The sequence below is a fragment of the Hakea prostrata genome, chromosome 1, assembly GCF_041222555.1.
Source record: "Hakea prostrata isolate BN-2017 chromosome 1, UWA_Hpros_2, whole genome shotgun sequence".
Classification (NCBI taxonomy): Eukaryota; Viridiplantae; Streptophyta; class Magnoliopsida; order Proteales; family Proteaceae; genus Hakea; species Hakea prostrata.
In genome coordinates, this window is record NC_142600.1 from 52940928 (window position 1) to 52968725 (window position 27798).

The 27798-nt window shown below is 38.5% G+C and overlaps 1 protein-coding gene across 1 annotated transcript; it reads left to right on the plus strand.

The window, feature by feature from the left end:
- Positions 1 to 27798, plus strand: LOC149029128 (26S proteasome non-ATPase regulatory subunit 2 homolog A-like). The gene is made up of 25 exons (XM_089140497.1): positions 1 to 218; positions 344 to 444; positions 1265 to 1385; positions 1481 to 1540; positions 9402 to 9469; positions 9949 to 9991; positions 10287 to 10352; positions 10559 to 10597; positions 10682 to 10764; positions 11108 to 11222; positions 11475 to 11549; positions 11960 to 12118; positions 21024 to 21131; positions 21226 to 21330; positions 21407 to 21547; positions 21630 to 21734; positions 22353 to 22574; positions 22737 to 22850; positions 22926 to 23141; positions 25871 to 25930; positions 26012 to 26125; positions 26405 to 26490; positions 26575 to 26683; positions 26772 to 26950; positions 27038 to 27798. Exons 1-25 carry the CDS (start codon positions 108 to 110, stop codon positions 27111 to 27113), a joined length of 2676 nt encoding a protein of 891 aa, XP_088996623.1. The 5' UTR covers positions 1 to 107; the 3' UTR covers positions 27114 to 27798.

Consider the following 27798-nt stretch of genomic DNA (forward strand, 5'->3'; position numbering starts at 1 on the left):
ACTATTGGAAATCCAGTTCTTCAACAAAAGCTTGATAAACTGGACCTGTCCCAGTCTCTTCCTTCTTCAGCGTTCATCTGTTCGATAGTTTTGTCGATCTCTGAAACATGACGACCGATCCAAACCCTAAAAAGGGCGGAAACCGAGACGAGGCGTCGATGAAGGTCCCCTCCAAGGACCCCAAGAAGAAAAAGGACGAGAAGAAGGAGGAAGATCTAGTAATTTTAAAACCCTACTTTCCATTTAATTTTTTCTCTTAATTTTCTTTTATCGTTTCATTGAGGTTCTATCTTCATCTTCTAAGCCATTCGATTTTCTTCGTCTTTTTGCTTTCTAATTTCAGTCAGATGAAGATTTAGCCCTAAAGCAGCAGTTGGAGCTCTATGTTGAGAGAGTTCAAGATCCTGACCCGGGCTTGCAGAAGGTCGCGCTCGAGAGTATGAGGTAGTTTAGTCTCTTCAAATTTCGTTATTTGAGGCGATTTTTATTGGTTTGGGCTTTCACGTTATGGCACTTAGTAGGGCAGAACAGTATAAGGAAATTGGAAAGACCACTCGACATGATATATTGGGAATGGGATTGGAGAAGCTGAAGTTTGAAGAGCGATGTTAAGTGCCGTTGAAGTTTTTGGTCGTTTGAACTATGCACTTTCTAGAATATATAACCCTTGTAATGGGTAACTTTGGTTGCTGCATTTTACAGTGATCCAATGCCCTGTCCTACTTCGAATAATGTTTATTTGAAAAGTTTGTTTTGTTAAACGGTTGGTATGAATTTCATGCATATGCCTTGTAGTTTACTTGTCAGGTAATATTTTTTGAATTAGGAAGCATGCCTTTTGTGTGCATGCTTTTACTTTTACAATGGATAGGAAATTTTTTTAGTGAAGGGGACATGAATGAGGGCAGTCCAGTTCTCCGTGACAGGAATGTCTCTGGATACTGCAGTCCCGGAAGAACACTGTCTAGAGAGTGCATATTTACTTTTATTTTTGTGTATCCTATATCATAGAAGAGGCTGTTCTGTGGATGTTGCTGGCTCTTTACCTCTGCCAAATTTTGCAGAATTGTGCAATGAAGTTTTATTTTGATTTTGTTCGCAAAGGAAGGAATGCATTCAGAACTTGTAGCATAACGTTTTTAATTGTAACCTGTTGCCGATATATCTGTTTGCAACATTGTTTCCAATTTGTAGACAGGCATTTATGCATGGAGGTAGCTTTATCTACAGTGTAGCCTGACAATGTGATTTCTTTCTTCTGTAGACAGGAGATCCGAACATCTACGAGTTCAATGACTTCGGTTCCAAAGCCATTAAAGTTTCTTCGTCCTCACTATGGAAACTTAAAAGCATATTACGAAACAATGAATGATTCTCCTGAGAAAGTACGAACAGTTTGTTCTTATGTTTCCATAATTTTGGTCAAAGAGCACTTCTGCTTATGTGGTGACTGATCTTCCCTCTCTACATTTTATTGCAGAAATTCCTAGCAGACATACTTTCAGTTTTGGCCTTGACCATGTCTGCTGAAGGAGAACGGGTATGCAAAACAACTTTATAATGCTATTTTACTTTGAACTGTTCGGCTCCAGGTTCAAAATTTATTTGTGTCTCAGGCTTTTTGTCTGCTTCCTTTTTTCCAATAGATGAGAAAAGAACTTTGTCCCCATGAGCTTGGTGTTCTCCCAACTCTTTTAACAGGGGTTCTGGGAAAAATAACTTCCTATACTTCAAACCAGATAATGAAAGAGGAAATAAGAAATAATCAAAATATGCAACGTTTTATAATTTTCAGACAAAGGACAAAAAGCTAACTAAAGGAATTAAGGGAACATCTCTGGTCACGAGCATACTTTGGGAAAGTAGTCTCGGTGGCCTAAGAATATATTTGCTTGACTTAAGAACTATTTTTCTAAGTGCTGGTGATACTGGTGAGATTAGCTGCATGTATTGGTTGTAGTCTCAGAATGTAATTAGATTAAAATCTATTGAAGAATATTTAACTGATTAAGCTACACATTAGGAATTTCTCCTGTCAATTAGGGTAACATATGCAGAAGAAGAAATTTTAGGGAACTGACAAAAGGTACAAAACTGATCTTGGGAAATGTGTTGTAACCCTGTAACTGAATGACAATTTGATCTAGAAGATAAATGGATGCATAGCAGATAGAGGGTAATAGAAAAAGAACTTGGGGATCTTCCTAGTGATGTAACTAGGGTTGGCTCCCCTAAAATTGGGCCAAAAAACCAGCTCCAAAAAAGGGCTCTTAAAGCTGGCCGAATACCCTAGGGGTATATTTGTCATTTTTCAAGCCCCCTTTTGGGGCTCAATATGGGTCTTAACTGAATCCCCTCGATCCAGGGATCGTGGATTTACTTTTGGCTTTCTGTTTGAGTCAGTAATTTGTAAATTGTAGTCCCTTTTAAGTTGTGTTGAGTTTAGTTAATTGTGGATAAGATTCCTTGTCTAGAGACAATGTTATCTCTTAGAGTTTGTTAAGTGTTCTAACAATATTCCAATCTAAGGGTTGTGGTCTTGTAGTATTTTGATTCCTATTTGGGGGTGATAGTCTAGTATTGGGATCCTCATCTATTAAGGATTCCAACCCCACACTCAGTCTTTTCTTTTTAAGGCTATGAATAACCTCTTATTGCATTGTAATTTTCAGCTTGAGTTTATGAATGAAAAATTAAATTGATTGGAGAATTGACTGTGAGACTTGTGGGAGCTGTAGGAGTGACTTGGAGCTGGTTTTGAGCTATTATTTCTGTAATTTTCAAGTTGTTTTCTTCTTCTTCTAGCACTCAAGCAACAATTCCAAAAAGCCTTCTCAACATACAAGTATAGGCCTTCCTCCACCCCTTCCCTCTGTTCCCAGCTCCTATCCTTGCTGCTGCACCAAACCAGCTACCCCTTTACCTCCTGCAAGCCCTAGAGTCCCCTTACTCTTTAGTCCCTTGCAACTCTGTGACCTTCCCCCACCCCCCCTCTTCAGCAATTCAACAGTTTCCTACGGAGGAGGTGATAGAAGGGTCTGAGAAGGTCCTAGCAACTAAACAGTTGAGGCACCCACTCCTCCAAGGGTTCTTCACAGTATAGGATGAGCATTGCTGCCCACAAATATCAGGTCAATACCAGCACCACACTCCCATGTGAGATTGGACTTCTCTTGGGTCTTTCTTTCCTTCTTGGGGAAGATATTTTAAAATTGCTAAACCTGTCCATACCAGCACCACTTCCATGTGAGATTGGACCTCTCTTGGGTCTTTCTTTCCTTTTTGGGGAAGATATTATAAAATTGCTAAGGCCCATAGCGACAAGGATGATAAAAGTGCTGACAGAAAGGCTCCAACGGCATGGCAATCGACTCCATCCTCTCTTCTAGGGTTCCTAACATTGAGGCCCCTAGGATTGAAGATTACATTGCTATAGGTCCCATTCCACCAAGGTTATGTCAAGGAAAGGTGCAAGTTAGCAACACACCTACTACTCCCTTTGCACTGTAAGATGAGAGGTCTTACAAGCCCTCTAGAGAGTTGACCCAGAAGCACATGACAAACACATTCACTAGGAGATGAATGTTTTCAAAAAGAGGAGAGTTGATGTAACCAGGATTGGGCTCCCTAAAATTGGGCCCAAAAACCATACCCAAAAAAGACACTTAAAGCTGGAGGAATACCTAGGGGTATTTTGGTCATTTTCCATGGCCTCCCTTGAGGGGTTTTCTATGGGTCTTGACGAATCCCTTGATCCAAGGGTCATGGATTTACTTTTGGTTTTCTATTTGAGTCAGTAGTTTGAGAATTGTTTTGGGTTAGTAAATTGTGGATAAGATTCCTTATCTAGAGAGGATGTTATCTTTTAGAGTTTGTTTTTATTTGGATGTTGTTTAGTTGAGTGTCCTAACAAGATTCCAATCTAAGGGTTGTGGTCTTGTAGTAATTTGATTCCTTTTTCGGGGTGGTAGTCTAGTGTTGGGATCCCAATAAGAGTCTTTTATTTTGGGCTATAAAAAGCCTCTTCTTGCATTGTAATTTTGAGCTTGAGTTTATGAAGGAAATTAATTGAAGAATTGACGTTGATAGTTGTGGGAGCCCAAGGGGGGAGTGGGGACCTACGGGTGGTTTTGAGCTATTGTTTCTGCAATTTTCAAGTTGTTTTCTTTTTCTTGAAGCACTCAAGCAGCAATTCCGGCAAACCTTCTCAGCATACAAGTACAAGCCTTCCCCCACCCCTTCCTTCTTGGCTGCCGCCCCAAACCAGCAGCTCCTCTACCTCCGGCAAGCCCTAGAATTCCCTTCCCCTTTAGTCTTCTGCAACTCCAGTCCCTTCGCCTAGCCACTGTGACTTTCCTCCACTCCCCCTCTCTTCCCCACGGCTTCCAAATCCCAACCTTGTTAGGATTCCCCTCCCCCCTGCTCTGTTTCAACCCATTGTACCCTCATTGGAATCGCATAAGCCCCTAGGTGTCATCCCTACTGTTATTTTCTTCAAAACAGCCCTGCAACCCCAACCTTGGAAAAACCAGCACTTCATCTTCAACCTTAGAATTTTGCAGAATTTTTAAGTTTCCAGAAATCTGATTTTGTAAAAGTCTGATCAATTGGACCTTAATCAAGTTGAACGGACAGCAATATAAGTCAGTTCTATACAGCAGAATCAACAGGGATCGTCTTCTTTCACCCTAGCCAAATCCTCCAAACCCTAGTTTTGTGCTGGTTCTTATCTAAGAAGAACCTGAAGATCTAACTCAGACCCTGGGTTACATCACCTAGATTGTGAGGAAATCCATCTGTGAACTGCATGATTGATAAAGAAGAGTAATCTGTGGAGAAGAATTTTGATTGTGCTAATTGAATAATGGAACAGATTACAACCATTCATATTGACCTTAAAAAATTCCTATGAGTCAATAAATTAAAGAAAAGAAGGAAAGAAAGAGTAGGAAATCCTAGCTCATGATTGGATTGTCTATATACTTATACAAATAATATTTGCAGGAATAACTCTAGAAGCGAGAAGAGGAGAGTTTGAAAGCCTCCATGGCTAGACTTATTATTGTAGCCCTAGATTGAAAGGTCAACTAGGTACCAGTCAACCAAGATCTCTATGGGACCAGCCAATTCAAGTAGACAAAACCAAGTATAGGGCCAAGTTGAAGGTTAGTGTTAGGGTTATTGATGGGGATATGTCTAGTTAACATGGTGGAGAATGTTTGCAAAAAGTGACAACTAACTGGCAGTTAAACCTGTGAGTTATGGAGTATTCCTTGGACAAATAGGATTGAAGGGTAAAAGCATAATTTTAACAAAATTGGCTTGGTGATTGGTTTGAATTTTGAGTCAAGTCTTTTAGGGTTAGAGGAAGGGTTGACAAAAATTTCTCTCTTATAGTCTGAGGAAGTTCCTCACCCGAGTCCTTTTTCTTGTGTTTCATATTCATTCTAGATGATTTCCAAGACAAAGGAAGCTTATCTAGAAGAGCATCAGTCACAAAGATTAGGAAAACTGGTATTTACTTTAGACAAGTTTCCAATTAGAATTTGGAATTTATCCATTTGGTATGAGATGCTGTCTCCCTTTTTTGAAGTTCAAAATTTTTTGCTGCTATATAATTCTTTGCCCCTACATCATCCAAAGCATAGTTCTCGCTTAATGTGCACTCAATCATGTCAAGAAAGATATAGAAATTATACAACTTAATTGAGTGGAATTCAGAATCTGATTTTAATATTGAAAACGGTCTTCATCCATGCTAGTCGCTTTGCTCCAAGAACAGGGTTAACACTCTGTTCTGGTTTGGGATAGCTGAATGTAAATGCAACTGATGCAGCTGAGAATAGGTCTTCTATGGTGGGCTTAACAATGGCCAAATTGAGAATGGGAGACCTTCAGGGAAAGGTGGATAAACACACAATAACACATGCTCATATCAAGTCTATTAAATTCAATCTGGTAATTACTAGCTTACAAGCTAACATAAAACTGAAATAATTAGATATCTAGCATGACAATAACAACTTGAAATATATTAACTGGAACTCTTAACTCTCTCTTATGTATGAAAACTAAAACAAATAAAGATAACTAAAAGGCTGAAATAATTTGATTAATTAAGTCCAACTCTTGTTAGACCAAAACCCATTAGGCCAGTCCTTTTTGGGTTGGGCCTCCAAATCCTAGCATGTCAGTCTAACCAGTATAGTGATTCTATGTGAGGACCCCAGCTTGAATAAGAGCAAACAGTAGCATCTGTTTCAACATCTTGAAATTCTGATGGTTGAATGATCAACTTTTTCAAATTTGGATATGCTGATCTTTTTCCACAGCAGGTAGGAGGTTGGTAAGAGTAGGCCTTACATTATTTAGGGACAGTAGTGTCATTCTTATTAAGTTCGGCAATCAATTTAGTTATAGCGGTGGCTGTACTGTTTTTGTTATACAAAATAATGAAATAACAATCTTAAGATTGTAGTATAGTTGGGTAAATGGTTTTTACATTAAGGAAACTTATTTACCGCATTGCAAGATATTGTTCTATTCTATTTGGAATAGAACTACTCTTACAATAAAAGGTAACTAAGTGACTAGCAACTTGCATAAAAACATAAGTCCTCCCATGTGTGGAGACTTGTGGTCCTGTTACACGTTAAAACTTCTTAAGTCATTTGACTGACTTAAGTAGTCAAAAGACAATTTAAACTGCAATAATTGAACCAAGTTGAATGGTAAAGAGACAAAATTGTGCTTGTTGACGAGCTAATTTTGTCCATATCCTAGATAACCTGTTTTAGTCCCTAAAGGTGGCCCTAGTATAAGGTTAAATCATTGGATGGAGGGCTCAACGGTAGGCTTTTTCGACTGGAAAGATGCCCAAATTGATTGTGGAACTGCATCTTAATGGATTCTTAACTTAAAAGTTCTAGTATAACACGGGTGTTATGGACCCAATACGTAGTCCTGGTAGTTTATGGGTGCCTAGGTGCCTGAGTCGAGTGGCTTTTTAAATGAAAATGTGCCCATTGTGTGTTTGTGTGTGTGCTTGAGTCTTGTTCAAGTTGTTATTCTTGTTTTTTTTCAGTTTCTTTTCTTCTTACCCTCCCCCACCTCTGTTTTGCTCCCTTGTTTTACCCATTTTTAGACTAGAACAGATCTGGGTGCTTAGAGACAGATGGGTTGCCTTGAATATGGGTGTTTGCCTTGTCGCTTAGGAGGCAGGATGAAAACTATGTTTACTAGGGTTTGTTTTTCGTTGAAAGGATGGTGAAGTAAATTATTAATTGAATCCCACCTGAACTAGGGCTGGCCTATTTGATGTAACCAGTGGGTTACTTTAATTTATCTGACTGGCTGTCTATGATCGATTGTTTGCATCAAGAAGTTCGTCTGAGATTCACTTAGTTTTCTTGATGAATTTAATGAAAATGAGAAAATGATATAGAAGTAGAAAGACCTAGGCAAGGTTCTTTTTCTTTTAGTTTTCTACATATACAAAAGAGGTATTATAATACCAAGTTTCAAGAAAAGGAGACCAGGCAAAGGATATTGGCACAAACTTGACAGATACTTTAGGGCATCGACTATAGTACGTACCACTTCTTAATAGCTTTTGACATTTCTCCTCTCGGTCTGTGAATTGAAGGTAATATGTAAAATAACATCACGCCAACATAGGCTTTTTAGTATTAATAGATAGGGTGGAATCGGTGCCGAGGGCTTCCACACAAGCAGAGTTGGGGGGGGGGATTTAACCTACCACAATCTTACCCTAGCAATTTTTGCTAAGAGACTGTTTCAATGCCTTGACCTTAGATAGTTGCGCCAAGGCCCGCCCCTCATTTTAGTGTCTATAGATATGGAACTGATGTAGGAGAAACCCTAGAAACTAGGGACCTACAAAGTGGGCTACTAGACTCTTAGAATTGAACACCTATTCTTGACGGATAGTAAAGAAGGAATTTGCAGCACTTGAAATCTGATTAATCATGCATGTAAGACAACTAAAGTAGAGAAATAAACACAATAAGTCCTACTGGTAAGCACAACTAAACAAGAATCAATAGGGAAACAAGGGGATGGGGATCTTGGCACCATAACACTAAATTGAATGCAAGGGTATTAAGAAACTTAAAGACAATAGAGCTGTCCTAATCAATATCAGACTTTTAACAAGGAATTCAACAATTAACAATGTAAAGGGAGTCTTAGGAAGTTTTTGTTTTAAACAAAACTACTGCCAAATAATAAATGAGAAATATTTAGGGAGAGGTAATGTTACCTGCTGATCCCGGCTGCAAAACAAGGGTTAGAAAGCATTTAGGAACAGAAATAAGAGAAAGAAAAAATATTTTGAAGTAGTTGTGAATGCTAGGAAAGGAGAAAAACATATTTTGTAGTAATGGTGTATCCTAGGAAAGAGAGTAGGTGACTAGAGAGAGGGAGAGAAAGAAAAGAAACAAAGAGAAGGGAAGGGAGACTAACAAAAGAAAAACTAGATTGCCGTAGGGTAGGAAAATAAAAGGAAATAAGGGAAAGAGGGAAGAAAGAAAAAAAAAACAGAACAACTGTGGGGTTTGGGGAAGAAGAAGAAGATCTCCAGGAAAGAAACTAGGTATTTTTCGAGAAAAAAGAGAGTAGATCTTTGTAGAGGAGAGCAAGGGGAATTTTTCTAGTGGGAAACAAGGGTGAAAGGAGGAAAGAGAGGTTACCTGGAAAGAGAGAAGTGCTGGTTCCGCCAGGAGAGAGAGAGAGAGAGAGAAAAAAAAGCAATGTGAGCTCTTTTTTCTAATTCTTTCATTCATTCATTGATTGCCAAAAACGAATTCCATACAAGGTTTAAATAAAAAAATTGATCCCTCACAACCCTATATGTTTAATTCCCAAAATAACCCCCACTTAAGTAGTAAATATAACCCAAACCCAAAAGAATTCAAAATTGGGTCAAAATAGACTCTAGGTCCAGCCCATAAAGACCTAAACATGAAATTAAAATATTTCAATAACAAACTACTACCCAAGCCACTATGATTAAGGAAAATAACATGACAAATTGCCTATGAGCAGCGCTTCTCATCGAACCATAGGATCCTAGCAATCCGATAACTTCCAAACTCATCATCCATCTACATAGATGCTGTCGTGGGATGATCTCTACGTCGGCGTCGCCGGTAAACTCGGAACTGCTCACTGATGTCCTCATCAGGAACACTAATTTATCTATTCATATGGCTGCATACGATCTGTTTGATCTTTGTTGTGCATATATCTGATCAACTAATGGGTTTAATGAAATTCCTATTTCCATCATCTCTGTTTTAGAAATCGATACTATTAAAAACTGACTGTTACTGTAACAGTTTAGTCGTGAATGGTCATTTAATGCTCTCTTACTCTTGCAGGAGAGTTTAAAGTACAGGTTGTTAGGTTCAGATGGAGATATCGGGTCATGGGGTCACGAGTATGTAAGGTAAGCAGCTTTTAACTCAAACAAACTCAATCAGGTTAATGTTATTGGGTTACTTAATTTTTTTAATTCCATTTTATTATTATTATTATTTTTTTTTTTTGTATGTTGCATAGGCATATGCACATGTCATTCTTCACAGCCTCACTTTTGGGCATTTTAGGCTGCCCCTAGTTCTTTTAGATCCTTCAATTTGTCAGATCACTCCTTGATGCAGATTAAAATAAACTAATGGTTGGTTGTAATGGTTATGATTCTTTAATCCCATGAAATTAAGTTGTAAATTGGCCTCTCTGGGGCCCCAAAAATGAGTGTACCAGATCCAAATACAAAGGTGGCTAGTCTATTTTAAGTTAAGTGTTCATTAGGTCTTTTAAGTTCCTCCGCTATTAATTGAATTGGTGGATTTGTTCTTTGATATCCAAACGGTGGTGTAGAATATTAATTATTATATACTCACTTGATTATTTATTGGTTACCAGGAACCTTGCTGGGGAAATTGCACAGGAGTTCGCGAAGAGACAGGTTGGATGATTGATGTTTTAAAGAACAACATCTGTCTACTGTTATAATAAGTCTAATGAGGGGCTTTGAAAATGGAAGGAAAACTAGAGAAGTTCATGTTTTTGGTGCAAGGCAAAAACTATAAGAATTATATTAGTACTTCTAAAAGAAATGTTTATAAGTCTCCTTTATGGCTTCACTGGCAATGTGTGCATTCTGGTTTATGTTTGGATACATTTTGACTTCTGCAAATTAATGTGTAGCTTACTGGGATCACTGTCTAATGTTGTATTTTCATTATCCTGCTTTATTGCAGATGGAAGAGGTGCCAGTAGATGATCTGATGGAGCTTGTGACTCAAATTGTTGTCTTCCATTTGAAGGTACAGTTCATGAGAGTTTTTGTGAGCAATTCACCTTTTGAGAGATCTAATTTGATATTTCATAGTTTTTGATTCACTGAGTTTTATTGTTACCTGGTTTATAAGGAATCTATTATTAAATGTGTAATGTTTTGTTCATGAGCCAGCATTATGAATTAGAATACCTTGCATGTAATGTTTTTTCCTTTCTCATCTGTGTGTTGCAGCACAATGCAGAACCTGAAGCTGTCGACCTGCTGATGGAGGTATTCCTTGGATATTTTTGCTTGATAGTCTCATTTTGTTGGTCGCTTGTAAATGGTCATGGCAACTTTTCTTGATGTGTCCAGGTTGAAGACCTTGATACTTTAGTTGAACATGTTGATGCTACCAATTACAAAAGGACATGCTTGTACCTGACAAGTTCTGCTAGGTAACTGCTGTGACTGTTGATGAATTAAAAATTCTAGCTTCAAAGGAACACCCCCTGCCCCCACCACACACTTACGCGAACCCATAGAATCAAAAGTTCTCCCTGTTTCCCCTTTTCGTTCTCTTAATTTCATTATTCATTTTTTTTGAGTGGATTATGGAATTGGCAGTAGTTACACGTAGTCTTTCACTTGAAAAAAAAATTATTGAAAAAATATTAAATAATGTGTCCTAGAACAAGTCCTGTTACTCCAGTGATCTGGGAATATTGTATCTGAAACAAGAATCTGCTTTACTCATTATTCTGATTGTGAATTTACTGATGGTTCTGTAATGTGTTGTAGTTATCTTCCAGGACCAGACGATATGTTAGTGCTTGATATAGCATATATGATTTATTTCAAGTTTGAAGAGTACCCAAGTGCACTTCGAATTGCTCTCTTCCTTGATAACATGCAGGTTAGCAATTGTTTTGAATATTGATTCAACCTTTCTTTTTCTGCCTCATTTTTATTAGACATAATTATCTAACAATTTTATAACAGAGTTTCTTTTCTTTCTCTCTCTCTTTTTTTTTGGGATGAATAATGGGGAATTTCTTTCCCTAATTTTGTATGTCCTTTCATGCCTTTAGGGGACTATGCTCACTTACTTCAGTAAAGATCAATTTTAGGCAACATAGTTCTTATGTGCTTGTGTTTTTGCTTGCAGTATGTAAAGCAGGTGTTCACATCTTGTGATGATCCACTCCAAAGGAAACAGTTCTGTTACATCATTGCTCGACATGTATGTCCTGAATTTCTTTTTCAGTTCATGTTTTGTATCTCTACTTCTTATTGTCCATTAGTTCCCAATTGTGGAGTTATGATTAGTTTGTGTTCTTCCTTGGTTGGAGCAGAGCGAGCATTTTCACCTTCTTTCTGTTGTTCAGTTTACTCTAGGTTTACAGGCTTCTTCTTTTTTTTTTTTTTTTTTTGGGGGGGGGGGGGGTATTGGTTTTTGCATTAACTCGTTGTCGGATCTCCATTGGAGGAAATTGTGGTTTGTGGATAAGAAGAAACCGGGTCAACATGGTGTTTGTGAAATTGTGGATGTTTTAATTTCATGATTCAGCATCTTGTGAATGAAAGTTTGACTCCATCTGTTTTAGAAATAAGTTATGGGTATTCATGTGAGGATGGCAATTCACAATGCAGGGTGTCACATTTGAAATTGATGAGGAGATAACTGCAGATGATAATGAGAGGGAGGCATTGCAGGAAATTATCTATAACACAAAGCTAAGTGAAGGTTATCTTACTCTTGCCCGTGATATAGAGGTGATGGAGCCCAAATCTCCAGAAGATATCTACAAGGTACTAGTATTTTGTACAATTGAAGCTACTGCCTGCTTAATTTCGCCATCTTTCATAAATGTTGGACATGTTTCCTCACTCATCCTGTCAAATATCAGTTATAATCGTTCTATACTGCTTTTCATGCTCTTTGCATTCAATTTGATAAAGTTTATGTGTTTAAGCTATATTGCTGCTTGTGATCTCTGAGGCTTTTCTTTTTTGCTGTCAACTTGGTGCTTTTAACTTCAATGATCAACTGGGATCTCATTTGATGGGTTGCAGTAGGCACCCAATAGCCAGTTCTTAATCCTACAATTTATTGTGTGGCATCCATTGCCCCTCACCTCCTGTATGTTTATTTGTTGCTTTATGTTTTGATTCTTTTTTAAAAAAATATTATTTAATTGATTGCCTCATTAAAGAATTAATTGCGAGAACCATTCCCTTTATCTGATAGTTTCAGGTTTGGCCCACCTGATCATTAAATCTCCTGAAGACAGCAGATCCAATTCCCAGTTTTCTTATTCCTACCATGGTTTTGACTTTTCTTTGTCCCCTCGCTATCTTTGTGTTATTGCTTTATTTAGTGTTCTATTCATAGAAAAAAATTTGAGGGAAACTCAAGTTTCGACCTAGTGAAAATGGGAAACATAGGTGGGAAACTGGAAAATTTTGAGGAAACTTAGGACTTTTTCGTGCAAGTTTCGACAGGTTTTAAAGAGTATTTTAGTGTGGGACTTTGCATTTAAGCTAATTAGAGTATACAGAACACATTGGCTGTATTTTGCTAAAAATAAATGTAGATATGTCATTCAATGTACATAACATCAATGTAGAGTTGTTCGAAAAGTACACTATAAACTTAATTACTTAAGCACATAACATTCAATATGTAATTTCTAACTTCAAAATAGTTGACAATAGAAGGAAAGTACAACTTAGTGCCAAGGGGAGTGCCAAAAGTGGATCCATCCTGTGAGCTGAGTAGTACTATGCCTGTAACATCCTCTCCTCCAACCATCGAACATAGACATCCCATGACATTTTATGCCTATGGTTTTCAAGGTAATTGACAACTGTAACTTTATGAGTCTGGTCATCAACATGCTTAAGATAGCCAGTCTGAGGGAATACACAATTTGGATAGGGAAGCCTTGATGAAGGGGGTATTTGTCATGGTATTTGGAGAAACATGAAATAAACAAAAAAATTGAAAATTTGGGAAAGCTACAAAATTTACTGGTAAAAGTCCCAAGTTTCCACAAAAATTCCCAAGCTTCCGAGGAAATTTGGGAATTTTTTTTCTCATGAACCAGCTGGTCCAGCTGGGTTGAACCAGGTTTAGATGAAATTTCGACAGTTTCAATCGAAATTGAGGACTTTTTTGGGGTCCTCATGAATTTTGTTTCGACTTTTCTAAAATGCGAAATTTCGCATGTTTCGACCGAAATTTGCACCATGGTTCTATTAGTTGAATTGCCAAAGAATGTTTTTAATACTTTTTGGCAAGTATGGTGATGCCGATACTCCAATTTGTCCATGTCTTTCCTCCATATGAGGGTGTAGAGGTGTCCTTCCATATAAAAGGAGATGAGTAGATTCATGGGAATGGCAGCATACGACACACTTTGGCATTTTTTTTTAAAGAATCATTCCCTTTGCCTGATGGATTTGATTTGATAAACCACCCTGATCATTGAATCGCTTGAGCTCATGCATATGTCCTAAGGAAAATGGACAAACAACACGAAGCATCCCTAATGATCTGCAGAATAGTCTTGTTAAACATAAATTAAGCTTCACCCGTGTTTGTTTTGATTTCTTTATAGTTTTTGTGGGTGGTTCAAACATGTGTGTTTCCAAATAGAGCTCAGAAATCACATAGTTCACTAGGTGAGATAGGCATAAAGCGGCAAGTGTCTATGTTTGCATCAACATTTGGAGTTTTGTACTTTTGGTTTCATCTTTTGCCAAATTGCAAAATTTTGGCCGAAAGGTGCAGATTTCTGTTACCGGTTCAAGGCCCAAATATTCAAATTAGGTCTTGAAATCTTTTATGGGGAACACTATTTTAGCAACTTAATCCCTTAGATTGTAAAAACATGTTTTGCCCCAAAATGGGTATTGGCTTCATACCCTAGGTTGGTAGTGTATACTGTATGCTGCTGTATACTTTTGCTATTAGAACATATTCTACTACATATCTAGTATTAAAGTTCTCATAATTCAATCAAAACAATTAAAAGATTTGCTTACATTGATAAAACATAAAACCAGAAACCATATCATATTTATCAAATTTTATACGTGACTCATCAATTATGGGAGTGATTTGGAAGAGAGTCAACTCTGAGGTTGATGTAAACCCAATTTTAGGGTTAGGGTTTCTTGAAAGAATTTCTTAAAATTTAGGGTTTGCCCATAATCTTTGGGCAACTAGTCCCAAAAATCCTATGGGTTGATCTACGGCACATTTGGTAATGTTCTTGGAAAACGTTTTTGGCATTTTTTTATTCTTTGGGAATGGAAGAATGGGTTAGAGGCGTTTGTTAAAACGGTTCGTTCTTCTATTCTTTAAGAACGGACCCGTCAGAAAAGTGGTCTGAATAATGCCTTTTGCGGAATATCAAAAAGATGTATTTACCAAAGAATAGAAACAGAAGTGATAAAATTGGTCCCTGTTGAAACCTTAGAATGAGTTTATAAAACACCAACTTATTCTAATAGTGTTCTGAAAAAATTTTCAAAACGGATTTATCAAACACCCATTTTCAATCAAAGAACAGTCTTTTAGCACAGAAACACTGAAAAATGGTTTTGCATAAGAACTGGTCTCTTAGAACGGAAACGTTACCAAATGCATACCAGTATAATGAATATTTGTGGAAAGGGATTTGGGTTGTTAGGGAAATTAAAAGGGTTTTGGTAAATTCCCGTGGGGAGACTTTGTATTGTTATGGTAGGATAAGAATCATCTAAAACTAATATGGGATGAACATGATCAATCTAAAATACTGTGGGGAAGCTCAATTAACACAAATCAAATGAGTTGGGATACTTGGGGAAAGGTCGCAAAATTAGGGTTTTGGGAATGGATCTTGGGCAGTCTTTCTATTCTTTCTTTTCTTTATTTCCTTTCTTCTTTCCTTTTTGTTTTCAGATGTGCTGCAAGTCAGAAAGAGAGGGAGGGAGAACTGAGGGAGAAAGACAGGGGTGGGGGTGTGTGCTGAAGGGTTTTGGGAGGTGGTGGGGGAATGGTCTGGATGTGTCACAGGGGGTTGGGGAGGACTGCTAAGTGGCTGGTGGGGTGGGGGGAGGGATCTAGGGGGCTGCAATGCAAGGGGGTGCGGTTCCTAGTTAGCGCAAGAGAGAGAAGGGGAGGGGGGAGGGCTATGATGGGAGTGGGATGAAGGGGAAGGGGGCTGGGAGAGTGTACCTGGAGAAGTTGCTGGAGATGAAGATGGTTGCTGTCTTGTTGAAGAATGGTTGTTGCAATCAAATCAAGGAGCTAAATATCCACCATGGCCCTCCCAAGATGGTTGCGTCGCAATTTCCCTCAAGAGTCCAATTCTCTATTCAATGCAGACTGCCTTTACATAGGAAAGAATCGCTTATTGATAGCCTAACATCAAGAATGAAAGAATCTAGCTCCAATTGGGAGACTTGACTTAGACTCAACTAGGACTTAGAAACTAATTAACTAGGGTTTCCTTTGCCAGTTAGGAGACTCCTTAAAAATAAATAACAGTCACATAAAATCAAAGATCTTGACTTAAAACCTAATTATCTGTAGAGAGTCCTACTTGAAAGAAAGACTCCTATGACACTAGAACTGAACCACCTAGCTCAAACTAAGACTTCAAAATAGAACAGAAATTCTGAAAATAAAATAACCAACAGTTAGGATTGGAAAATGACCAAATTTGTCTTGCCCTAGTTGCTTTGTCTTTCCGCCGGGGGGGGGGGTTGAGGCCCAAGCTAGGGTTTCAGCCAGGAGGAGCACTGTCATTCACATCAATTCTCCCCCCTCTCGAGAGCATTCTTCTCTTGGTGAATGTGCTTGTTCTGTGAGTTTGGGTCAATCGTCGGGAAGCCTTTTGTGGAAACTTGTCCTTGCATCTCCTAGAGGAAGTAGCATGTATGATGTTGATAGCACCATTCCTAGGTAAAACTGTGATAAGGTAGGAATAATAGGAATGAAATTCTCCAGTTTAGGTGCTTTCTTTTCAAAGAACCAAGGGGGGCTTGATGAAGACACATTGTCGAGCTCAAAATCATCAGTTATGCCCCTGTAGTGTTGTTGTTCCACCATGCTTCTGCTGCATACAACTGTTTTGGCTTAACTTCGGCATTGATTCCTTCAAATAACTTTTTGATACCAAGGGTGGAGTCTCAGTGTAGCATGGAATAAGGGCTGGTGCTACTCTTAAATTTGTGGGAAGCGACTCTTTAACTTCAACATCAAGGGCATGGTGAACTTTGGGTAGAGAAAATACTTATTTAGGCATGTCCCCAACTGGTGTTGTTGCTTTGGCCATGTTCTTATACTTCTTGGAGGCTTTTGCTGCATCTGTTGTGATCTAGTCTTTGAGGGCTCAGGTCTCCTCCTGGTCTTCTAGAAATTTGGCCTTGTGGCCTCTTTGTAGCTCTCTTGTCATCATTCCAAATTTCCAATAGGCATGGGCAGCATCTTCTTAGACATCTTGTGGGGCTACTTCTATAGATGGGCAAGGTATCTCCTATGTGCATACGATGGAGGTAGTCTCTTAGTGGTTCCTCCTGGTTTTGGCTACTACCGATTCATCTGGATATTGGTGTTGCAGGTTTGTCTAGCTCTGATGCGAAATGCTATAAACCCTAGGGGTGCAAGTTTGGCCCTGGCGGCCCTGACCCGCCTTAAGCCCGCCCTGAGCCCGAATAGGGCTTGGGCTAAAGATTTTGGCCCTAAGGGCGGGTTAGGGCCAAAATATTCTGGCCCTGAACTAGGGCCAAGGGCGGGCCTGGGATTACTCTCTGGCCCGCCCAGCCCATCCCGGCCCGTCCCTGATTTTTAGCCCTAACCCAAGCCCTGATCTTGGCCTTGATTTTGGCTACCCGACCCGAGCCCTGATTTTGGCCGTGATCTTGGCGCTGATTCTGGCCCTAATCTTGGCCCTGATATTAGCCTTGACCCTGATTTGAGTCTAAAGACTCTGGACCCTCCACCCACATGGAGAGGAATTAAATACATATAGGTGGATACTTGACACGTGTCAAATTTAAAAAACATGATCATGTTTTGTAGAAAATTAATAAAAATAAACTATAACCTCATTACCAATGTAATAAGCATCTATTTGATTTTGGCCTTGATCCTGACCCTAATTTTGGCTCTAATCTTAATATTAATTTGACGATGATCATGTACTACAGTACTAGATTTCTACCCTGATCTTCATACTAACATTGATATGAGTCTTGATTTTGATATTTAGTCACTTTGATCATATTAGACTATAAATTCACTTTTTATATTATTTTTAAGGTAATTTTTATTTTTCCAACAAAGTCATTTTTAGTTCAATAAAATATGGATTTTGTTTTTTGACTAAGGCGAGATAATATATTATAAATAATAAAAACTATTACATAAAGAATTAATATCTAACAAATCTATACCCTAACTTCTCATCATGAATATCTAACAAATCTACTGTGATATTTCAAAAAAACTTATTAAAAACATATAGCTATGTTTGTAACTAAAACATCATTTTCTTTAACTATGAAAAAAATACTTTTTTTTTGTTGAATACTAAATTGTTGTCGATTTACTTGTTAACAAGGTTTTGAATATGATTTTTTTTGTATTGAATAAAGATATCAATTTATTGAATAGTTGTGAATGAAAACATACCTACCTACGGCTTAAATTCTTGACTTTGAAGATAAAATTTTCATTTATCAGATTCCTTTTAAATTATGAATCTCTGATGTTTCTAAGTTTACAAAAAGAGTTTGTGTGACATTCTCTATAATTGACTTGACTTTCAAATATGCCTAAATTTAATTACAATTCTTCTCTCTACTTATTCTATTTCATGAATAATTTTAACTCTTTCTCGCTGGAGAAAAACCAAAGGAAAAAACAGAGAGAGAGAGAGAGAGAGAGAGAGAGAGAGAGAGAGATTTCTCTAAAATCTAAATGGGTATAAATAGTTAAATACATATTGAATCTAAGTTTTGGATTATTTGTTGACATCTTTATTTTCCAGAATTGAGTTTGGAATTTAAGTATTTAATTACTACCTGTCTTACATTTGATATTTACGATCAAAGATATGGCCAATTAAAGCTAGGAACAAGGCCAATTAGGGCCTGGGACAGGGCCAGGGCGGGAATGGGCTCAAATTATACCATATAGGGCTGGGCTTGGGATTGCAAAAGCCTGGCCCAGTTGCAGCCCTAATAAACCCTGTTCTAGGGTTAGGGTTTCTTGGAAAAATTCCTTCAAATTTAGGATTTTCCCAGAATCTTTGAGCAACTAGTTCCGAAAATCCTATGGGTTGATCTAAAGTGTAAGGAATATTTGTGGAATGGGTTGTTAGGGAAATTTTAGGGTTTTACTAAATTCCCATGGGGAGACTTTGGATCATTATGGTGGGATAAGAATTATTTAAAATTAGGGATAATTACTATTGCCCCCCTATACTTTGATTTTATTACTAATGTATCCCCTGTATTTTGCAAAATTACTAATCCAACCTTTAACTTTGTCTATAATTACTAATGCCCCCCTACTGTTAAGTTCCATTAGTTTACTGATGATGTGGCATCTCCATATTTTTTAAAAATCCCAAAATACCCTTTTACTTATCTCTTTACTTATTTACCCTTTTGTCAAGTTACAGTAATACCATTAATTAATTGTAGAGAAAAAAATAATCATAATCTGTTTTACTCTAAAAAAAAATCACAAAAATAAAGAAATAATAATTGAATAAAATTAAAATAGAAACCGAAGAGGAGGGAAGATAGAATTCAACTCAAATTTGGAAATTGAATATCACCTACTTCGTTAATTCCTTCTCTGGCAAGATTTTGTGGTTTCGTCAATGGTGGGTTAGTAAAGCGGTTAAAAGTCTAAACTCCCATGGGGAGGTGTTACGTTTCGTTTCCAATATTAAAAAAGCACCAGTCCCCCAAAAAAAAAAATTAAAAATAAAATTGTGGTTTCCTTCCCTACGTATGCTAGAGGAGAAGGTGGGAAACCAAGTCGAATTTGAATTTTGCCAATTTCTTTAATTCAAAATAAATAAGTTTAGTGAAGGTGAAAAACCAATATTTATTTAATTCAAAATAAATGAAGTTAGGGTAAAATTGACATTTAATTTGGTTTTTATAAATGGGGTAGTATCGTCTTTTGATTTCTTAATTTTAATGAAGGACAAAGTGGACATTACATATTCAAACTTAACGGCTACTTAACACCGTTATAAGGAAGGGGGGCAACAATAATTTTTTAAAGAACAGGGTTTTATTAGTAATAAAATCAAAGTACAGGGGGGCAACAGTAATTATCCCTTAAAATTAAGATGGGATGAAAAGGATCAATTTAAAATTACAGTGGGAAAGCTCAATTGACACAAATCAAATGGGTTGGGATAATTGGGAAAAGGGGTAAAATTAGGGTTTTGGGGATGGATCTTGTGCAATCTTTCAATTCTTTCTTTTCTTTCTTCCTCTCTCTCTCTCTCTCTCTCCAGATGTGCTGCAAGTCAGAAAAGAGAGGGAGGGAGGGGTTTTTGGGGGGGGGGGGGGGATGGTGCTGAAGAGTTTTGGGAGGTGGGGGAATGGTCTGGGTGTGTCGCAGGGGGTTGGGGAGGAAAGCTAAGCAGCTGACAGGGGGTGGGGGAAGGGATCTAGAGGGCTGCGTTGCAAGGGGGTGGGGTTTCCTAGGCAGCAAGAGAGAGAAGGGGAGGGGAGGCCTATGGCGGGATTGGGATGAAGCGGAAGGTGGCTGGGGGAGTGTACTTACTTGGAGAAGTTGATGAGATGAAGATGGTTGCTGTCTTGTTGAAGAATGGTTGCTGCAATTGAATTAAGGAGCTAAATACACTGTGGCCCTCCCAAGAAGGCCACGACCCAGTTTCCCTAAAAAATTCTTCAAATCTTTTTTCAATGCAGACTGGCTTAACATGGCTTATGGATAGCCTTACGTCAAGAACGAAATAATCTTAACTTTAACTGTGAGACTTGACTTAGATCCAACTAGGACTTAGATATAACTCAAATATGGTTTCCTTTTTAAGTTAGGATACCCCTTACAAACAAATAACAGCCACATTAAATAAACGATCTTGACTTGAAATAAAAGACCTAGTTATCCATAAAGCGTCTTACTTAAAACTCCTAATGACACTAGAATTCAACAACTAACTCAAACTAAGACTTAAAAATAGAATTGGACGCAGAAAAATAAAACATAACCCCCCCTCCAAAAAAAAAAAAACCCAACAAGTTAGGGATGGAAAATGACCAAATTGCCCCTGTAGGGTTCAGCAAGGCCTAGGTGTGCCATCTTGGCTGGGCCTCGGCCAGGGGGAGGGCCTTTGTACAGATCAGAGGTTTTCTAGGAAGTTATCTTATTTTGGAGTGGAAAATCTCTGAAAATGATAGATATGATATTGAAATTTAAGTGAAGTTGAAATTTTTCTGAAGTACAGAATTTTGACAGAAACTTGTCTAGACCCGGATATGACCCTGGTTTTCATTTCAATCTTTGTTGAAACCAAAAAGTTTCTCAAAATTTTGGTCACTGTTTTACTGTAGTCTTACTGTATAAACTTTTCTGGCCCCTCTCCGTCTTGCATACATGTATATGGTCACATGTGCAACTATAAACTTAGTGAATGTTATTTGCTAATGTATTTGATTTTCTTAGGTGCACTTGATTGATGGGCGGGCAAGCGCTGGTGCAAGTGTTGACTCTGCTAGGCAGAACTTAGCAGCTACATTTGTGAATGCATTTGTTAATGCAGGGTTTGGTCAGGTAGGTAATGTACACACTTGATGTTCGAGTTTTTTTATTCATGTTTTTGTTCTCCATTCTGAATTTTCTTGTGTAATTTCTCTCTTTTCTGCAGGATAAGCTAATGACTGTCCCATCAGAATCTTCGAGTGGTGGTTCTACTGGAAGCTGGCTATTTAAGAATAAGGAACATGGGAAGGCCAGTGCTGCTGCAAGTCTGGTATATTTCTAAATCTTGGTGTTCATTTTTGGGTTCACTTTTCACTTGCAATTCATGTCATTTTTCTTATTTGTAGGGTATGATTCTTCTATGGGATGTTGATTCAGGACTTGCACAAATTGACAAATATTTCCACAGTAATGATAACCATGTCATTGCCGGTGCATTGTTAGGAGTTGGGATTGTCAACTGTGGTATCAAGAATGACTGTGATCCTGTATGTCCAGTAGTTTCTGTACACATTGAAATTAGGGCTGATTATGAGTTTTTCCTTATCTAATTGCGTTTTCGTCCTCCAGGCGTTGGCTCTTTTAAGTGATTACATTGATAAAGAGGATTCAACTGTTCGAATTGGTGCCATTATGGGCCTTGGTCTTGCTTATGCAGGTTCCCAGAATGAGCAGGTGAATTATCTTCCATCCTTAGTAGACTTTCATGTCATTGGAGAATTTTTATTCTGTGAGAAAATTGTGGTCGCATGTACAATTATAAAAGGACTTTGTGTCAATCCAATGAATGGATGAAATCTTATCTTCTGTTGACTAAAAAATTAGTTAGATGGGTGGGTCTATTCTCTAAATGTAGTCCAGGGCTCTGTCATTATCTATTAGTGAGACAATTATCTACTGTTGGAAACTAGATATCAAGTTAGATGATTGTGGCTGTTTGCTTCGTAACTTATTGAAGGATGGTTATAACATCCATCTCTCCCCACCCTGCAGCACAAACTCCACATGCTAAGCCAGATCAAACTACTGACTTACTAGAGTTATGATGTATCCTAGAATTTGGGGAAGTTGTGATGCTGCCTTATAAAAAGGCAAAATTCATTTGTCTGAATCTGCCTAATATTAGTTTGATGTGGGTTTGGAAAAGTTTTCCTGACATCACTGCAAGATTGAATTAGAGAGACTGGTTGTGCAGTATGCATCATTATTTATTTATTTATTTATATTTTTTTTATTGTCTGCCCGGATGCTAACCATGTAATTTCATGACTGGTGGATTTCTTGTATTGCCAGATACGTAAGAAACTATCTCCGACTTTGGGAGATGCAAAAGCTCCTCTTGATGTGATTGCCTTTACTGCAATCTCGTTGGGCTTGATCTATGTGGGTTCATGCAATGAGGAGGTTGCACAGGCCATAATCTTTGCCTTGATGGATCGGAGTGATACAGAATTTAGCGAGCCCCTTACTCGGCTTTTGCCTCTGGGCCTTGGTCTTCTTTACCTTGGGAAACAGGTAAATGAATTGAAAAACTAGGTTTTTTTTTTTGGTGATTAAATATTTCTGTAGGGTTTCCTAGATGATTAAAATTTCATCTCTGTTTCTAAACTGCTCTATTAGGGGTGGAGTTTGCTTGTCAATTTAACTGTGTTGCTTGGAACTATTGGTATCTGATAGGAAAGTGTTGAGGCCACTTCTGAAGTTTCCAAAACATTCAATGAGAAGATCAGAAAATATTGTGACATGACTCTGCTATCTTGTGCCTATGCTGGAACAGGAAATGTGCTCAAGGTATCCATAGACTGCTTATCTGGCTGTCCAATTATTTCTAGTGCTCAAGGCTCTTAGCCCTGTTTCTGTATACAGGTGCAGCATCTTTTGGGGCAATGTGCTCAGCATCTTGAGAAGGGTGAGATCCACCAGGGTCCTGCTGTTCTTGGGATTGCTATGGTAGCAATGGCTGAAGAGCTGGGTCTTGAGATGGCTATTCGATCATTAGAGCATTTGCTGCAATATGGAGAGCAGAATATCCGTCGGGCGGTTCCTTTGGCTCTTGGTCTTCTTTGCATTTCCAACCCTAAGGTATGTGATGTAGCCAGCCAATTATAAATTCCAATTTAGTATCATAGATCAGATTGGCCTGTTTTATAGAGCCAAAATTGAATCATATCCTGATACATCAGGACTAAAAAGGCTTGGTGGTTTCAGGAGCCTTTTTTCTGGTGTTTTTTTTTTTTGGGTGGGGGGGGGGGTGGTGTTGCTGCTAGGGGATGAGGCACAAACTGAGGGAGAGAAATATAGGTATAAAATGGAGGGTAAGAAAAAGGTAGGAGACTGGAGAGAGTGAAAGTTAGCTTTCTGAAGAATAAGAAACAGGGAGAGGGGGAACGATCAAGAATGACCAGATTGCTTGAGAGAGTAACGTTGGAATTGATCTTCCCTTTTTAGTTTCTGTTTTTTTTTTTGGTGGGAGCCGGTTTGGGGGGGGGGGGGAGAGCTGCCTTTTCTTGTTCTGTACATAACTCTTCTTACCTACCCAATTGAAACCCAATATTCTTATTTCAATTCCAACCATTTAAGGGAAGGGTTGTTACATGTATTTAAATGTCTCATATTCTAAAAGGAAGACTAAGTGTTAAACCATAATGTAGAGCTAATAACCCTCAAACGTAAAATAGGATAGAAGCTAGAAATTTAGAGTTCTAAGTCAAACCTGTCTCAAGAAATTTCCAATCGGATCTGCTTTGAATGAGGCTTTTGTGTAGATGAAACAGTGCTGCCAGTCCCACTTGAACCCAATGGTTGGATTGGTAAAAAATGATAATAATCAGGAAAAGTAGTTTCTAAAAAAGAAACTTAGTCAGGCAGCAGATGCCCTTGAGACTTCGGAGTGAGTTTTGGAGTTAATGCTATGCTGCAACTTTTAAATGAATGTGATTATGGTTTGGTTAGAGTGAAAACAGTAAGTTATTAGTGGAGGAATAAGATGATGGGAGGGAAAGATGGATTAAATGAGGGGAAGATGAGGAGATGGAATGGCAGGCGCTAGTAAGGCTCCTGGGTTTGTGAGATTTCTTCTTTTCATTTACTAATTTTTTTTTTTGGGGGGGGGGGGGGTTGGACAAGATGAAGAAGAAGGTGCATCAGCAATAATTCTGCAGTCACACCTGTTTTGAGTGTGAGAATCTGCAGCCTATATAAAAACTAGAAACTAACAACTTCCTACTTATCCCATTCAGAGACAAGATTGACCCTGCCAATTTTTCACAGAATCTGGTCTTCGGCCACCCAAATCATCTAATATTATTCCACCGAGGTCAAAATGGGTGATGTGATTTGATGTGAACAATATTTCGGCCATATTTTCTTTATGTTCTGTCCTATATCGGATTTACTTGCTTAACTATATTGAAATTACTTGCTTAACTATATCGAATTTACTTGCTTAACTATACTTTCTCAATGATATCTAACAAATCTGGCCAGGCTTCTAGATAAGTTGGTGCATCCTTGATAGGGCTGAGCGCTTATTTCCAAGATTTGTAAATGAAAGCAACTGAAATTTGGGGAATAAAATATGGTAATGCCTTGACAACTGTATGCTAGGTCAGGTGTTGGCAATGATGAATAGAGATTGTTTCAAGTTTGAAACAGTTCTGGTAATAACAGGTGGGCGGGTATGGAACTTCGACCTCAACTAGGGTAAAGTTTGGTGGAGATCCGCTGGATGGTTCTGGTGGAGATCTAGGTTCTTGAGATTGGAATCTTGAAAAGTTATTCTCAAGAAAGGTTGCTGGGTTTTAGGTTTTTGGTGGCGGGAAATGGCCTCTGGTATGAATGGACTGAATTTGGTCATATTTTTGGAGGATACATAATACATAATCGCACCAATCAACAAGAATTTTGTTCTTTTTACCAAGGTTTTTTTGCATATGAGGACGTTGATTGGATTTGTAGCTAAGTCTTGTAACTAATGGGGAGAAGAGGATGCGGATGGTTAGGTCTCCTCACCGACGAATTGTCTTGTCAAGGCAGCAAACTTAGAAGGCCGATTACACAGCGAGATCTAGGGGTTTGGATATATTACTTGCCGACACCTATCAGCAACTTGTGTCCCCTAACACATGAAGCATGCAGCAACTTGGATGCGGCTATTTTAGATATTTTTGGCATCAAAATAAAGAAGGTGACAGAGGAGGATGTTTCACAGAGAATTAAAGTGGGAAGGATGTAGTGTAGAGATGCATCCAGAGTATTGTGTGATCGATAAGTTCCTTTAAAGCTTGAAGCTCTGTAGAAATGTTGTTCGGTTGGCCATGATGTATTAGAGTGGTTATTAGGCAGCTAAGAGGCGTCATATTGATTGGGAAGCTAGACACGTGTTGTATTGATTAAGTTTTGTATGGCAGCAATGAGAATGTCGAGATTGATCTGTGGAAAAACGAGGATAGGGAATGAGCATATGAGAGCTCACCTGGGAGTTACCTCGATTAATTGATGAATCCTGTAGAGATGTTTAAGTTGGTATGTTCATATTCAATGAGGCCTAGGAACAACTTGGTAACAAGCGATATGGTCCCAATTGAAGGAGGGCTAAATGAACTAGGGGTATACTTGAAATGAACATAAGAGAAGTGCTGAGAAAGAATGTGCAGTCTATTTCGACGTACTTGGCTGCGTCTCTTTCCTCTTGCTGCCATTTATTTTTTAATTCATTTTCCATCTGTCTTTCGCCTGTTATTTTGCCGTCTCTTGCTGTGTTTGTTGTTTGTATTAGTGTGTGAAGTTTCTAAGTTGGTGTTTCTGACTAGGTCAATGTTATGGACACATTAAGCAGACTCAGCCATGACACAGATTCAGAAGTAGCGATGGTATGTCCTTTGCTGTATGCTTGGAATTTATTTTTCATGTTGTTTTATTGCAGTCTAATAGGTATTCTTGGGTTTGTGTAGGCTGCCATCATCTCCTTAGGATTGATAGGTGCGGGTACCAACAACGCTCGAATAGCAGGCATGCTTCGGAATCTGTCAAGCTATTATTACAAAGAAGCCAGTCTCCTCTTCTGTGTAAGCTTTTGTTTGCTTAGTTTCCCTTTTGCCATTTTTCTGTTCTTTGTAAATGACTAAAAGAAAGGGATTCTTCAAACCCCCCCCCCCCACCAAAAAAAAAAAGAAAAGAAAAAAAAGAAGAGAAAAGAAAAGAAAAAAACAACCCCCCAAAAAAAAGAAAAAGAGAAAAAGAAGAAAGGGGTGTACCCAGTGAAGGAGGCTGCTGTGCCGTGCCTGCGTAGCTTTGATCAAGGCCTACACTCGTCTTTGTAATGGCTTATTTTCCCCCCCTTGCAGGTGCGAATAGCTCAAGGCCTTGTGCATCTAGGGAAGGGTTTGCTAACTTTGGCTCCATACCATTCTGATCGGTTCCTGTTGTCACCGTATGTCGGTTATTCTCTGCCTTGTTTTGTTGAGGAAATCTGTACCAATTGTGCCACATTAATTTGTTTCTGTTCTTTTCCCAGGGCGGCCCTAGCTGGACTGGTTACCTTTTTGCATGCCTGTCTGGACATGAAATCAATCATCTTAGGAAAATACCATTATGTTCTTTACTTCCTTGTATTGGCAATGCAGGTTAATCCCAAACTAGACCCTTTTTGTTTACTTGAGTTTAAAATTTTGTTTAATTGTGTTCCATTTTCTTGATGATTTTGATGAGCAGCCAAGGATGTTAATGACTGTGGATGAGAACTTGAAACCTCTGTCGGTGCCTGTTCGGGTGGGTCAAGCAGTAGATGTGGTTGGCCAAGCTGGTCGGCCCAAGACCATAACTGGATTCCAAACACACTCAACCCCTGTCCTTTTGGCTGCTGGTGATAGAGCTGAACTGGCGACTGAGAAGTAATAACCTAGGAACCTTTGAACCCATTATGGATGTTCACACTTTTCTTTGGTGCACTGTTAGCTGATGACATTTGGTTTTTGCAGATATATTCCACTTTCCCCCATCTTGGAGGGCTTTGTCATGTTGAGAGAAAACCCAGAGTATCGAGAGGATCGTTAGGCCTGTTACTTCAGCAGCATGAAGATAACAATCTCCCAAGGGCGAAGAGTGAGTCCCATCCTTGGGGATGGGTGTGGCTGCCATGCATGATTTTCTGAAGTTAGTAGTTGTTGCCTTGATGTGGGATTGGCCAAGCACCTGTGAGAAGGGTTATAAGAGAGAGGTGGGTGCAAACAAATACGATTTCACCGTGTAAGGTTTTTATTCGTTTTCATGCCCGCGAAAAGTTAGTGTTTCTTAGACGGGGAATGGGAGGGTTGTACTTGTAGCAATGAGAGCTTTTGAGTTGCTCCCCCATGTTAATCTGGGGCCTGATTGGTAATGTTCTTTTGATGACTTTTATTTATTTTTTTGATAAGAAGACAATAGATAAATTAAGCTAGGCAGTTATAAAGTTCGTTGGGGTCCACGCTACAATTAGTTCGTGTGCATGTGTCAGTTGCTATCCAACTAAAAGTGTTCTTTTAAGTGTTCGGGATTTAAACGTGCAAACGTTAACATTTTAAGTATTAAGAAGATACTTGTAGTAGGAAGAAGGGGATTCTTGGTTTATAAATGTGGGAGTATGTTAGAGATGCTTTTATCATTGCACAGAGTCTCGTCCAGTTGAAGTCTGGTTGGTGCATAGTGAACTCGTTGAGATGCCATTTGTTGAGATACTTTATGTTTCAATTCAAAATTACCT